At 38.5% G+C, this 14,016-nt stretch overlaps 2 protein-coding genes across 6 annotated transcripts in view; one reads left to right on the top strand and one right to left on the bottom strand.

The window, feature by feature from the left end:
* LOC114667812 (lactase-like protein) overlaps window positions 1-8,123 on the top strand; it is a 36,918-nt gene extending 28,795 nt beyond the window's left edge. The window contains exons 10-15 of one of the 4 annotated variants that reach the window (XR_007933728.1): window positions 236-510; window positions 596-722; window positions 801-1,000; window positions 6,952-7,015; window positions 7,318-7,676; window positions 7,797-7,818. Coding sequence is in view for 3 of the 4 variants with exons in the window: in XM_051920323.1 (XP_051776283.1) it covers window positions 236-510; window positions 596-722; window positions 801-1,000; window positions 6,952-7,015; window positions 7,632-7,676; window positions 7,797-7,912 (827 nt within the window). In the remaining variant the exon portion in view is untranslated. Of the gene's footprint in view, window positions 1-235; window positions 511-595; window positions 723-800; window positions 1,001-6,951; window positions 7,016-7,317 lie in introns of all 4 variants that reach the window. The other 3 variants (XM_051920323.1, XM_028823295.2, XM_051920324.1) reach the window with 3 other exon arrangements.
* A 30-nt stretch (window positions 8,124-8,153) lies between these two features.
* The window catches only part of zwilch (zwilch kinetochore protein), a 33,255-nt gene continuing 27,392 nt past the window's right edge, over window positions 8,154-14,016 (bottom strand). The window contains exons 15-18 of one of the 2 annotated variants that reach the window (XM_028823292.2): window positions 9,854-9,990; window positions 9,615-9,710; window positions 9,120-9,238; window positions 8,154-8,277 (exon numbers count right to left, since the gene is read on the bottom strand). In XM_028823292.2, coding sequence (XP_028679125.1) covers window positions 8,186-8,277; window positions 9,120-9,238; window positions 9,615-9,710; window positions 9,854-9,990 — 444 coding nt within the window. In that variant the 3' untranslated portion in view covers window positions 8,154-8,185. Of the gene's footprint in view, window positions 8,278-9,119; window positions 9,239-9,568; window positions 9,711-9,853; window positions 9,991-14,016 lie in introns of those variants that run through there. The other variant, XM_028823294.2, reaches the window with a different exon arrangement.

Here is a 14,016-nt window from a genome sequence, read left to right as displayed (position 1 = left end):
TCAAATTTTTGTTTATAAATTTAAATTTGCTAGTGTTGTTTGAGAAGACTCATCAACTTCTGATTGTGACCAAGATTAAATGGTACTTTGTGTTTTATTTTTACTATATTTAACATAGCATACCATGCTCTAAGCTGTTCATTAGATGTGTTATATAAGAAAATGAAAAACCAGATGTAAAATTGTATTTGTAGAAGGATGAGACTAATTACTCATTCTTTCATAACCTATGAAGCTAAGAAGAGTGCCCAGCAAGGCCTGACCACTTCCAGACTGCCAACGTTTTCATCCCAGGAGAAGAGCTACATCAAAGGGACAAGTGACTTCTTGGGCATTGGCCATTTCACCACCCGCTACGTCACTCAGAAGAATATTCCAGCCATTAACAGCCCCAGCTTCTATTCAGACCGAGATTTGGCTGAGCTGGTAGACCCACAGTGGCCTGACCCTGGCTCAGAATGGCTATATGCTGTTCCATGGGGATTCCGCAGGCTCCTCAACTTTGTGAAGGTACTGCAGTGTGCAAAAAGTATGTAGCAACACAAAGCCATGGCCAGAAACCCCCAAAGTATTAATCTCTCTATATGCCCTTCAGACGCAGTATGGAAATCCCATGATTTATGTGACAGAGAATGGTGTATCGGAGAAGGCAATGTGCACAGAGCTATGTGACAAGTGGCGAATTCAGTATTACAAAGAATATATCAACGAGCTGCTGAAAGGTAAACATATCAAGATCAGTGCAGTCAAGCCAGTAAGCCTGACATGGCACTCATACCCTTTGTTCCTGTGTTTTTCAGCCATTAAAGATGGTGTGAATGTCAGGAGCTACACTGCCTGGTCACTGCTAGATAAGTTTGAGTGGGAAGATGGCTATTCAGAAAGATTTGGGCTATACTATGTTGACTTCAGGAATAAAAACAAGCCCCGGTACCCTAAAGCTTCAGTTCAGTACTACAAGAAAATTATCAGTTCCAATGGATTCCCAAACCAAAGGGAGGTGAGTGGCAAAAACTTACACAAGTTTCAACTGCACTAAAAATTCACTTTTGAGCGATTACTGGACTGTGCTATTGTTTCGATGTGTTTGAGAGGGGTAAGGGGGGGTGGGGGTGGGTATTGCTTTCCCCACAGCAGGAAATGGCAGTGCATAGCAATAGTTTTTAAATAATAATTTCTGTCGTAAATTTGGAAATAAAGACCACGTTTTTGCAAATCCTGGAAGACATTTCATTCTTACTGAATGAAAACTAGTAATTACTAGTCATCTACTTGAATGAGCAAACTTTACAATACAGGCAGCTACGCACAGCATTTCTAAGTCCAAGGCTTCCTCACAGTTTTCCCCTCACAAGTGTTATCTGTTTAGCTTAAGTAATATTTGTTTGACAGTACACAGTACTTCCATTACTTTAGTTTATATAAGTTTGTAAAACTGAATTCTAATGATGCTCCACTCAATCAGCCACTAATCTGGATCTTCAAATTTTTACTCCAAATGACTCAGTGTTGTGGTACATTGTACAGTGTCAAAAAATTGTTTTTTTCAGCATCTGTCCTTCTATGCTTTGCAGTAACTTAGTCATTACTTAACTTATTATGGCACTTGAGGAAGCACAGATAACTTCTTGTAAACTGAGCACAGCAAGGCATACCATAGGAGAGAGAATGTGGGAATATCAAGAAGGTGGACCCAAAAACTGAGAAATGAGAGCTATTCTGTACATGGAGAGGAACGTCAGACGTATATGATGTCTAGCTGAATTTGGAGTGAAAGGAAATTGGCCCCAGTAACAGACAGCCAAAGGCGACTTACAAAAGAGGTCATCGAAATCGAGCAGCATCAGTCTCAGGACTGTTTGGGAACAAGTGTGGACAAGGGTACAAAATCGATTTCACAAGTGAAAAGCTCAATATAACTTTATACAATTCCTAGATTTACAAAACCTAACAGATATCACTTGGCCATAAATTCACCAAACAAGAAAGTCTTCAAATGCATCTTGAACACATTGAGGGAGTCAGAGTTTTGAGTGGTGATGGGCAACTGGTTCTGCTAGATAGGAGCTACACATAAAAAGATTCACGCAGAGGTGGCATCACCAGACGCCATTCATCAGCAGATCTGAGTGGTCAAGGAGCTATTTTGTCCTTGTATCTTCTTGACAAACATCTAATGAACATTTTATTGGAACAGTGGGTTATAAGTATGAAAGTTTAATATTTCTTTTATGACATTTGTATCATAGATACATATTTTGTGTATTTGTTTTATTAGTTAAAACAGTATGTGTTTTAAAGGGAATTTTATATTTGCTTATGGTTTCTTAACAATAAGCCTACAGAATTTCATTTTATTAATAAAAGATGAACCAGTAGTCTGCAGTTTTAATTGACAAAATACTAAGATTAACACTTTAATGTAGAACTTCAAGCTTCCACACATCTAATTAGTTAGGAACTTGGTATTAAATACATATATATTATAGGGTGCCAAACAGGCAAATACAATGATTTTTTGAATATATAAAGTCAGTGTCAGAATATATAAAATCATTCCCAAATATATAAAGTCAAAACTTGAATATATAAAGTCAGCATCAGAATATATAAAGTTATTCCTGAATATATAAAGTCAGCATCAGAATATATAAATCCATCCATCCAATATCCAACCCGCTATATCCTAACTACAGGGTCATGGGGGTCTGCTAGAGCCAATCCCAGCCAACACAGGGCACACGCACACACACACCAAGCACACAGTGGGGACAATTTAGAATTGCCAATGCACCTAACCTGCATGTCTTTGGACTGTGGGAGGAAACCGGAGCACCCAGAGGTAACCCACGCAGAGACGGGGAGAACATGCAAACTCCACGCAGGGAGGACCCGGGAAATGAACCCGGGTCTCCTAACTGCGAGGCAGCAGCGCTACCCACTGCGCCACCATGCCACCCAGAATATATAAAGTCATTCCCAAATATATAAAGTCAAAACTTGAATATATAAAGTCAGCATCAGAATATATAAAGTCATTCCTGATTATATAAAGTCAGCGTCGGAATATATAAACTCATTCCTAAATATATAAATTTAAAGTCAGATTATATTGATATTGATTGAAACGACTCAGGCACAAGTTTAGTAAACTCAATGAGTTCCTAATACAACGTAATGAAATAAGTTAACAAAAACTTCTTCAGAAAAAAAAAAAAAAAAAAAAATAAAAATATATATATATATATATATATATATATATATATATATATATATATACAGTACATATACATATACTGTACACAGTAATAGCTCAAGAGTGTATATATATGCTCCCACTCCCGACTCTAGCTCCCTGGTTGCAGGGAGGTGGCCCCTTTTATTCTCACCCGGATGTGCTCCAGGTGCTTGACGATGTTCTTCCGGAAGTGAATGCCTCCTGGGCTCTCTGAGGCTCGGGGCGCCCCCCGGCGGTGGCCACAGGTCCCAACGGGCTTGAGCCTCCTTGCTCCTCTCCCGTGGTCCTCTCCAGATCCAGGGCGGTTGCCCCCATGTGGCCCAGAGGACAAATACGCCACCTCCTGGTCCTTCCAGGCGTGTATATTATATATTATATATATATATATATACACATACACATACATATATACATATACAGTAATCCCTCGCTATATCGCGCTTCGCCTTTCGCGGCTTCACTCCATCGCGGATTTTATATGTAAGCATATTTAAATATATATCGCTGATTTTTCGCTGCTTCACGGGTTTCTGCGGACAATGGGTCTTTTAATTTCTGGTACATGCTTCCTCAGTTGGTTTGCCCAGTTGATTTCATACAAGGGACGCTATTGGCAGATGGCTGAGAAGCTACCCAACTTACTTTTCTCTTTCTTTTGCGCTGACTTTCTCTGATCCTGACGTAGGGGGATTGAGCAGGGGGGCTGTTCGCACACCTAGACGATACGGACGCTCGTCTAAAAATGCTGAAAGATTATCTTCACGTTGTGATCTTTTGTGCAGCTGCTTCCTGAAACGACATGCTGCACGGAGCTTCACATACTTAAAAACTCGAAGGGTACGTATTGATTTTTGATTGAAAAACAAACTCTGTCTCACTTTGTCTGCTCCTGACGGAGGGGGTGTGAGCTGCCGCCTTCAACAGCTTTGTGCCGCGGTGCTTCACATACTTAAAAGAAAAACAGCCCTATTGATCTGTTTGCTTTTCTCTATCTCTCTGTGACAGTCACTGCTCCTGACAAGCACTTCTTTGAAGAGGAAGATATGTTTGCATTCTTTTAATTGTGAGACAGAACTGTCATCTCTGTCTTGTCATGGAGCACAGTTTAAACTTTTGAAAAAGAGACAAATGTTTGTTTGCAGTGTTTGAATGAAGTTCATGTCTCTCTACAACCTCCTGTGTTTCTGCGCAAATCTGTGACCCAAGCATGACAATATAAAAATAACCATATAACCATATGGTTTCTACTTCGCGGATTTTGTTATTTCGCGGGTGGCTCTGGAACGCAACCCCCACGATGGAGGAGGGATTACTGTACATATACACACACACAGTATATTATATATTTATATACATTGTATATATATATATATATATATATATATATATATATATATATATATATATATTGTGACAGATTAAGGTCTCCGTGACCCCTTGAACCTTCAGACCACACGTCAGACACCAGGTAAAAGTCCAAAGATGACTATTTATTATAATAATGAAGTGCACAATGCACCACCACTCCACTATATTCAATAACAAATCAATACTCAATAGATAGATAGATAGATAGATAGATACTTTATTAATCCCAATGGGAAATTCACAAATAATAATAAATAATAATAATAAATCAATAAACAATCCTCCACACTCCCAGACGCGTTGCCACCCTTCCACCCAGCTCAGCTCGACGTCTGGGATTTCCCATAGTCCTTTTATAGTCCTTGACCTGGAAGTGTTTCGCCCTCTCTGTCCACGTGATTAGGAACACTTCCAGGTCATATAAAAACTCCACTTCATCCCGGAAGCACGTCGTTCCATTCAGTCATGTGTTCATGACGCACTTCCGGGTTACAGGGCATGTAGCCCTCTATGAGCCTCCCTCCAGCGGCTCCTAGTGGTCCCTATGGTATCCAGCAAGGCTGTTTATAAAAACTACAATATCCATATGGCCCTGCTGGAATTTGGGGCACTTCCATGTTGTTGGGAGAGCTCCATCTAGCGGCTTGGATGCGAGGACCGGAATATTTGGCCGGCCATCCCTCACTATATATACATACACACACACACACACACACACACACACACACACACACACACACACACAGAGCATATACAGTATATATACATATATATATACCAGCTTTGCAGGTTCAAATGCTCAGGTCCACCGAAGGACACATTCAAACTAACTGTAAAACAGTTTAGAACTAGCCAATTAATTAAGCATGAAAATATACACCTGTGCAGTATTAGCAAAATGGATCACTTTTGTCACTGGCATTTGAAAATACCAATTTAAACTTCTAAAGACATATTTAAGCTAAAAATGCAGGAACCAGTGCCAGGTCTAGTCTTGGTAACAGTTTCATCCTACCAGGCCACAGTGACTGTGGGGTTTTGTTCCAACACAATTTCCAAATTATAAGCTAGTCTTTGCTAATAACTGAATTTGTTATTTACAGTAATTCCATGGCTTTATTTCTCTTACATCAGGTCATTCTTAAATTGTATATTTTTCATTTCGGATTATATCATCCACATGATTTGTGGACCAAAACAGATTAAAAATTCTCAGTCGTTCATTGTTTTTCTATTCCGTTTCTTTCTAAATATTTTATTAAAACAGATACAGAGGTGTACATGGAACCAGGTTATATGATGAGCTGCTGGATGCTTTGTGTTTTGCATCTTACTGTTATTTGGAAGTTGTTTAAGAAAACAATAAGAAATTTTAAAAGAGTGACTATATATGTTTAAGACTGAAATAAGTAATTAAGGATTGGAAACTTTACACGCAAGTTAACTAAAATGAAACACCAAAATGTTGTTTGACTAATAATTAAGAAATTGGATTGGACTAAAGAATTCTGCAGCCCTGCAGTACTGAAATTGAGGACCCTTAGAACATGGCTTTTACGGTTACTTGTCCTAATTTTGGAGGGGTGGGGTGGAGTCAGCTTTGTTTATTCTGAGAATAAAGATCTTATAAACAACATGTGCACTTCCACACTAGTCACCCAATAACACAAAGGAACTGTATAAGATAGGGCAGAGCAACCCTGTTTTTCTTTGGAGACTGTGCTCTTTAATGTGGGTAATGACATCCTTTACATGTGCTATAACTCTGTCGTAGCCAGTGCAATTTCCTACACTGTGGTGCGTGAAGCCAGTTATATCATGTCAAGAGAAGCCCACCAAATGAACACACTAATTATGAAGGCAAGCTCAGTTATTGTACACACTCTCAACTCACTCAAGTTAGTAGTTGAGTAGAGAAAGAACTGATGGCATATGTGCAAGGCTGTATATCCTCTCTATGATACAGTATGTTGAATAATTTTTTGGTTAAAAGTAGTGTGTGTCAAAAAAGCTCCTTTATACCTACAGCATACTGTCTTTATAATGTCTCCCTGTGAATGCTATAATATCTTCAGCCAAATCAGAAGTCTCCTTCTGTTTTGTACTTCTTTGTGTATATTGAGAAGGGAGTGTTGGGTTGTTGTTTACTTCTTGAACGTGTGTAAAAAGCCAAAATTCTCCCTTGGGACAGATAAAGTACTGTTTATCTATCTACTGTACAGTATACAGTCAATACATCCTTGAATGGAAACATTTAACTGTATGTACTCAGCACTGCTAATTAACTGTTCAGAGCTTGAGTGCCTGTGCTTGAACACACTAATGAAGACAACTTTTCTTGACAGGTGGACTCTTGGATGCGCAAAGCAATGGAGACATGCTCTAGCAGTAATCAGCTTCTTGCAGCAGGTTGGTATACACAGTGGTGCTATAAAAACAGGGCTTCACTGAGCTGAGGGACAACAAGCAGGGGCAAACATGAATAAAATCTCAACTCCTGCAAATTAACATGGCCAAGTAGATTAAATGTGAGAGGAAATGTCTTTGCATTTCCTAGATAGAAGAAAGGGGTCTGAAAATCTTTACATGCTCTCTGAACTACATAAAGTTGTCAAAACACTCACCCCAGTTAGTTTCTCTATGAAACTAGACAGCAGAACCCTGAAAGGGCAATTAATTTTTTTCTCTTGTTTGTTTGTTTGCCATTCTAGCTGGAAGAAATTCACAGGAAAATAAAGAACAGGCTGAAATGGCAAGGGTTTGGCCTGTGCATGATGAAGTTTAATTAACAGGGCTTGGCTGCAGCTTACAGCTGCCCACACAAACAGTGTACCATCTGCAGCAATACATGAGCTCTATCTACTGTCAGGATTCAATGCAACATTTTGCAAAGCTTTTCATTTCTGTTCTTACAAATCTTAGCCAGGCCCTCTTTAGCCAATAGTAGACCAACCCACATTCCTCAAAGGGGTAATGTACCGTGCTCTTGACACCATTCTTAGTAACTGCTTCTCTCCTTTAATAGAGGAACAGAGGACCACTGCTGCTAATATTCTCAGGCTTATTCATGGTAAGCACACTCATTAGTAAACATCTGAGCTTTGACAATGTCTGCCTCTGCTTAGATGTCCCAGTCCTTTGCAGACCCAATACTGATCTCCACTTCACCCTGATGTTCATCTGCTTTCAGATCCCTTGGCCAGCCACATGGAGATGGTGACAGAAATAGTCGTGCCTACAGTATGCACGCTGTGCATACTCCTGAGCGCAGTCTTCCTCATGTTCCTACTCCGCAGACACAACTAGTGGCTTGTCAGAGCAAATACCAAACTAAAAGGCCACAAAATATCAAACCAGATGACTATTGTATTGAACAAACATGGATTTCTGCGTGCATCAGATGGGAGAGTGACTTGCCACGAAAGAGTGCAGAGACTTTTACATGTTCTATTTAAATAATATGTTTTATTTTCTTTTGCTGTGTATTTACAATTGTGGAAATATTAAAGACCTATCCCAACAGGTCCCCCAATATCTTTTTTTCCCACCCCATTAAACCAGACTAAGGATGATACTAATTTAAACAAAGTGCACCTGGCTGCACTCGATGATGCTGGTGAAATAGAATGTCTCTTCACCTTCTTCATTGGCCATGCTCTTGAGATGCAACTCTGAAAGAAAAGCACAATAAAGTGAGTCTCTGTTGCAGAAGTGTGAACATGAGAGATGGCTTTGAAGCTTATCTTTCTTATTCAAATGCATGTAAATAAAATGCAAATGTTAATATGGGAACTCCGAGAACTTAAATATGCAGACCAATTTAAGGTAAAAAACAAATAAAAAATAAAAACAAAACTGGAACAATAGTATAGTTCTCAGGAATATTTTCCCCATCTGGTAGTTACTACACAGAATGAGATCACCTACTAGGACTTAGAAAGAATTAACTTAATCGCTTGGTATCTCCTTTAAAAGTAGTTTAGCCACACTTCTTAAAAGAAATAGCAGTTTAGGATTGTACAGAATAGATCACGCAACACAGAGACAGCCTCAACAGAAGTATGAACTGCTGCAAACAAACTGTTGTTTACATCATGAGGCTTAATTTCAAATGAACCAGAAACAGCCATTATTGATGGCACATTAAGCAGAACCCAATACAAATGTTCTGTCAATCAACAGTGTTTTTTTTATCTAAGTCAATTTATTTACCTAGAGCAGAACCAACATGCTCCTATCAATGATTATGAGGCTGAATGTAGGGATTTTATCTTTTAAGCAGCACTCATAAAATATACTGTAGTTCTAAACAGATTACCCAGTTTAGCACCTAGGTTAGAAAAGGCTAAGCTCTAATGAGATGCGAATGGTGCCTAAGCCACAGGAATCATAGCCAGGTGTCCACACTGCTACTAAGCAAAATTTGCCAGTAGGAATCTTTTGACAAAATTCTAGGAGGTGGCTCAGTTTTTATAATCTGTTCACACTTATGTTCAAGCTGAAGCTAACTCACCTGACTCATCAAAGGCCATGTGGTCCACAGCAGACTTTGTACTGAGCTGAAAAATAGTCTTTACCTCTTTTTGTCCATGACCACTGACCAGTTCCACACGCCACATTTGTGGGGGTGCACTATATTTAAAACAAAAACAGCATTACCCACATTTTTCACATGCAGTGGAAATGTCTCTACCATATGAGCTTCTCTTTATTATTTTTTAAGCTTCTCTGACCAACTTACAACTAATTTGTACAAACTGGTGAGGTTTCATAGCACACAACAATGCCCTGGACAGGATCTGATACTTACAATCATTGCATACTACAGTGGATCTCTGTTAGTGCACAACACCCGACATTACAACTTTATACAGTTAGGCAAGGTAAGAGAGGACTCATGAATTCAGAAAAAACTTCTTTTGGCATTATATACCAATAAATGTCTTATTTCAACATGCTTACACAAATAAATTTAATATAGGAAGGCACTGATGGTGATCCTCCTTACTTCTGGTAGAAACTGCTGATGAATGAGGGTCTAATAGGCAGGCTGAATATGTGCTCTTCATCATGAGGGTTCTTTTCATAAAACTGTAAGAGAGACCTGCAACACAAATACAGAATGCTTATTCATTTGTCCCTTTCAGGTGTTTTTTTCTGCATTAAAAAAAAGTCTGTCTGCTCCAACAAAAATTTGGCTTTGAAACCCGGACTCACATTTAAATACATTCAATTTAAGACACTTACTGCATTAGAGGGAAGAGGTGTTCATGCTCCAGGCTGAGAAAAGCACTACAGTTGACAACTATCTCAAGCATGTGGTGAAGTTTCTTCAGTCGATGGACTTGCTCTTGCAAATCAACAGAATTGCACAGGAAGTAATCCTGAATAACAAAAGGTTATAACTTTGATATATCCATCTATGACTATGATGAAATGTTTAGTCTAGCTCATGAATATTAGGTCTACAAGCCAGAATACACCAATTAGAAGCTTTAGCCAATTGGAGAAAAGAGGAAAAAAAATTTAAAGAGAGAGGCTTCATGATACTCTACTCTAGCCTTGCCAGTTTTACTCTATTGCGTCCTTTGCAGTGATTACTGCTTACATGAAAACTCCACCCACACCGTTCATTGTGCACGAAGAAAAGAACACGTCTCTTTATCCGAGAAGACATATATGAAAATCGATTACTTCTAACTTTGTTTTGCTACAATAAACACACCTCCAAAAATCAGCAGGCATGTTGTCTAAAGCTGGACCTTTGCTGCTTCAAAAAGTGGACGAACCCAATACATTATGTCTGGTGCTTTCACAAAAAAAAAAAAAAAAAAATTAGACCAGAGTCTCCTTACATAAGATATCAGTTTAAACAGCAATATTTCTAAACATTCAAATTTTATGAGTCAAGTGAACAGATTACACACATCTATTCTTCTGAAGAGTGCAAATACCATTATTATTTTAAGTTAAGAAGAAAAGATCTCTGTCAATGAGTGAAAGTAATGCCTGTGATGCAGTGACTGAGATACTGTATTGTAAACCACCAGGTTGGGTTGCCAGTGTAATTTCAAACACTGACTGGCAGTTTGACTCAGAAGTAATTTAACCCGATAGAGGTCACATAGAAATATGTAAAGGTCTTTATGCAGTTTTCATTTTTCAATTGATTTGAACTAAAACTGGCAACTAGGGCTGCAACTAATGATTATTTAGATAATCAATTAATTGACAAAATAAACCCTTGATTAACCAATTACTTGGATAGTTTAAAAAATTCATTCAAAATTAAAAACAAACTTCATGAAACTGAACTTTTCACCAAATAAACAGATTTGTATAAAATTTTCAGAAAAGTATTTTTTAAACAAACTACCTGCAGACATTGTAAACAAAATATACCTTTTAGTACAACATTTATATAATAATACATTGAAAATAAATCATAATAAATAGAAATAAAACACTTAGTGGCACTTCTGGCTCTGGTTGTGCAATGCGCACTCACACACACGCCTTAAAAACACAACGGTTTTCAATAAATTACCTAAACTCTCAATTTGGTTTATATATTCAGAATCAAACTAAACACACATTTAATAACTTAAAGTACACATTTATTTTTGAAGTTTTTTTTCCAGTTTCTGTTAAAGAGAAGTTTTACTGGCAAAGCATCATGTAAATACAGTATCTGACCACCATAATATTCCACCACAATGACTAAATTATTACTATTAACTTTTGTTAAAGAAATTGGTTGTCATATGCTGGGGAAATGTCCAGACTATTATCCTTTTGCAGCAACGCAAGTGGTTTCATGTATGTGAAACTCAGTTCAGACTTTACTATGCAGGGTTTATTTTAATTGACAGTTCATTTCTTTTTACATCACCATTCGTCTTGTTTGTGTCTGGAAACCTTTTTCCACTGCAGATTCTTTGGCATATTTGCTTTCAGCCAACACACTGTTGTAGCCTGCCACATGTCACTTGCTATTGGGAGTGTGCGGTTAGATTTTCACATTTTGAAAGTATGTGAACCTGACACAAAATCTGTTTTACCGGCTATACTAGGCTTACTGTAGCAGCACTTGCACATTATCACGTCTTTCTCCAGACTGTATAAAAGCCAGCTGAAGGTTGATAGCCAACTAGTCAGGAACTTTTGTTTTTCCACCCCGCTCCTACCTTTTGACTCAGAATGAGAGATGTGCCTTTCAGTTGTGATTGCTGTGCTGTTGCATTCACTGCTGCACTGTTGCGGAGGTTTTGATTTCTTTTGCAAATGAGACTGAAAAAAGTTTTCTGCTTGGACAGATACAGTACTTAAGGTTCTTTGCAGCCATTTTTTGTAAGCATTCACACGCTAATGTTACACGCATTGCAAGCGTGTAATGTAGCACCATAATTTAGCAGAGTGACTGTGGCAAAAAAACATCCAAATATGGTAAGTGAAAATCTGAATGTGTACTAGCTACTGGCTAATGACACATATTTTTTAGTCACTTATCATAAAACTCTGTCCCATGTACTAGTGTTTTAATTGCTAGTGCATTTTAGTTGGCTGGACTATGACTCATATTATTCCTCATTTCAAACCAAAAGTCATGTCATTACACCTAGCCTAGCAAACATTGTGTTAATATACAATACCTGCATCATGTAACGGTGAAGTGACATTCAACTTAGTGGGATGAAGGCAAGTCTTACTCCTCCACAGACCCTGTAATGGTATGCTTCCTGTTCAAATGTTTGTGCATCTCCAATGTGCTCTCAAGCCATATGAAGTCAGACCTAAACGTTTTGCAACTCACAACCAAACCTTGAAAGTCTTAGGTCACACTGTCTTTTCTGCAACTTGCTTACCGTTTACCTTTTTTCAAATGTGTTCACAACTGAGAGAAGTAGTGACGCAATTGTGCACCACAATATATTAAGTCTAATGATGTAATCAACTAACCGATGAAAGTGATCGTTGCCAACATTTTTAATAATCAACTATTGCCGATAATGTCAATTAGTTGTTGCAACTATACTGGCACCTAAAAAAATAAATAAATCTTGGTGAAAACCATGCACCTAATAAAACTGACCGTAGAAATTGCATTACTGAAAACAATTAAATTGCTAATTACTTAAATTGGCAGAATGCAGCCATGTCCTTGATGGGTTGTAATGTACTTTTTAATTATTACTAGCCAACCCGTGGCGTAGCACACGCCGCATACCGTATTTTTTGCACCATAAGACGCACCTGACCATTAGACGCACCTAGGTTTAGAGGATGAAAACAAGAAAAAAAATATTCTGAACCAAATGGTGCACTAATATGTTTAATAAAATATAGCAGAATAATATTTCAACCATGTAAATTCAACAGCGGTATTAAGAAACATCATCACTGTCATTAACAAATAAGGAGAGACTTTAAGGTTCAAGCACTCTTCTAGTTTTATGGAAACCCCAAGAACTCCTCATCGCTAGTATCAGAATTTATGAAGCTCAGTTGCTCACAATCACTTTGCAGCATCACGTACCTATCATCACGCGACATAACCTGTCCAAAGCCCGTTTTGGACCAATGCTCTCTGAAGTTATATTACCAGTCTAGTCCCATCTATATTTGTAATGCCACAAAGCCCTTTATCTCGTGTTTTGTTGTGGGTTTCCAGTTTGAAAAATGAGAATGCGGTGCAAGCACAGCCCTCGATTCAAAAAATTGCTCTGCATACCTGTTTGTCTCGTCTGACAGTAGCTGAAAGGCAGCTTCAGGAAAGAACAGCCTGAAGTAGTCCAGCGGCTGGTAATCTGTTGAGTCCAGAGTCCAACTCAGTGATAATGCGCAAAACATCTTCTGCTTTTTTTTTTGTTTTCTGCACTCGCTTCGCTCCCTCATGAGATGTAGATGCCATCTTGCCTTTGTTTACATTTCGCAACTCACGCACACGCAAGGATTAGATGCCGAGTCAATGAGTCTAACATTCCTCCAAGCACAGAGGGAATGCCTGTAACATAACAGTGAGTTTTGTCGCCCTCTACCCCTGGATGTTGACTTTTGTCAGGTAATACACATCATGGTCTGTGACGCAATATTCGCTCCATAAGACGCACAGACATTTCCAACCTTCTTTTGGGGGAAAAAAAAGTGCGTCTTATGGTGCGAAAAATACGGTAATTATGCATTGATGGGTGAACACTTCCTGAAAGACACAGTTGTCCAAATGGGGTGGGTTTGAGGATACGACTGTAATTGAATGAAAAGATGGAACTCTGGAGAGAGCAACATACAATTGTCCGTGACTGAAAACTGTTTTTGGCAGATACAGGCATATCTTTTTCAAAGTTTGTCCCTGCGCCTTATTAATTGTCATTGCAAAGGCCAATGTAACAAGGAAATTGTCTGTGTGTAAA

The sequence above is a fragment of the Erpetoichthys calabaricus genome, chromosome 17 (genome assembly GCF_900747795.2).
Source record: "Erpetoichthys calabaricus chromosome 17, fErpCal1.3, whole genome shotgun sequence".
NCBI lineage: Eukaryota > Metazoa > Chordata > Cladistia > Polypteriformes > Polypteridae > Erpetoichthys > Erpetoichthys calabaricus.
The sequence above is the reverse complement of the archived record's forward strand: the minus strand, read 5'-3'. Positions and strand labels throughout refer to the sequence as shown.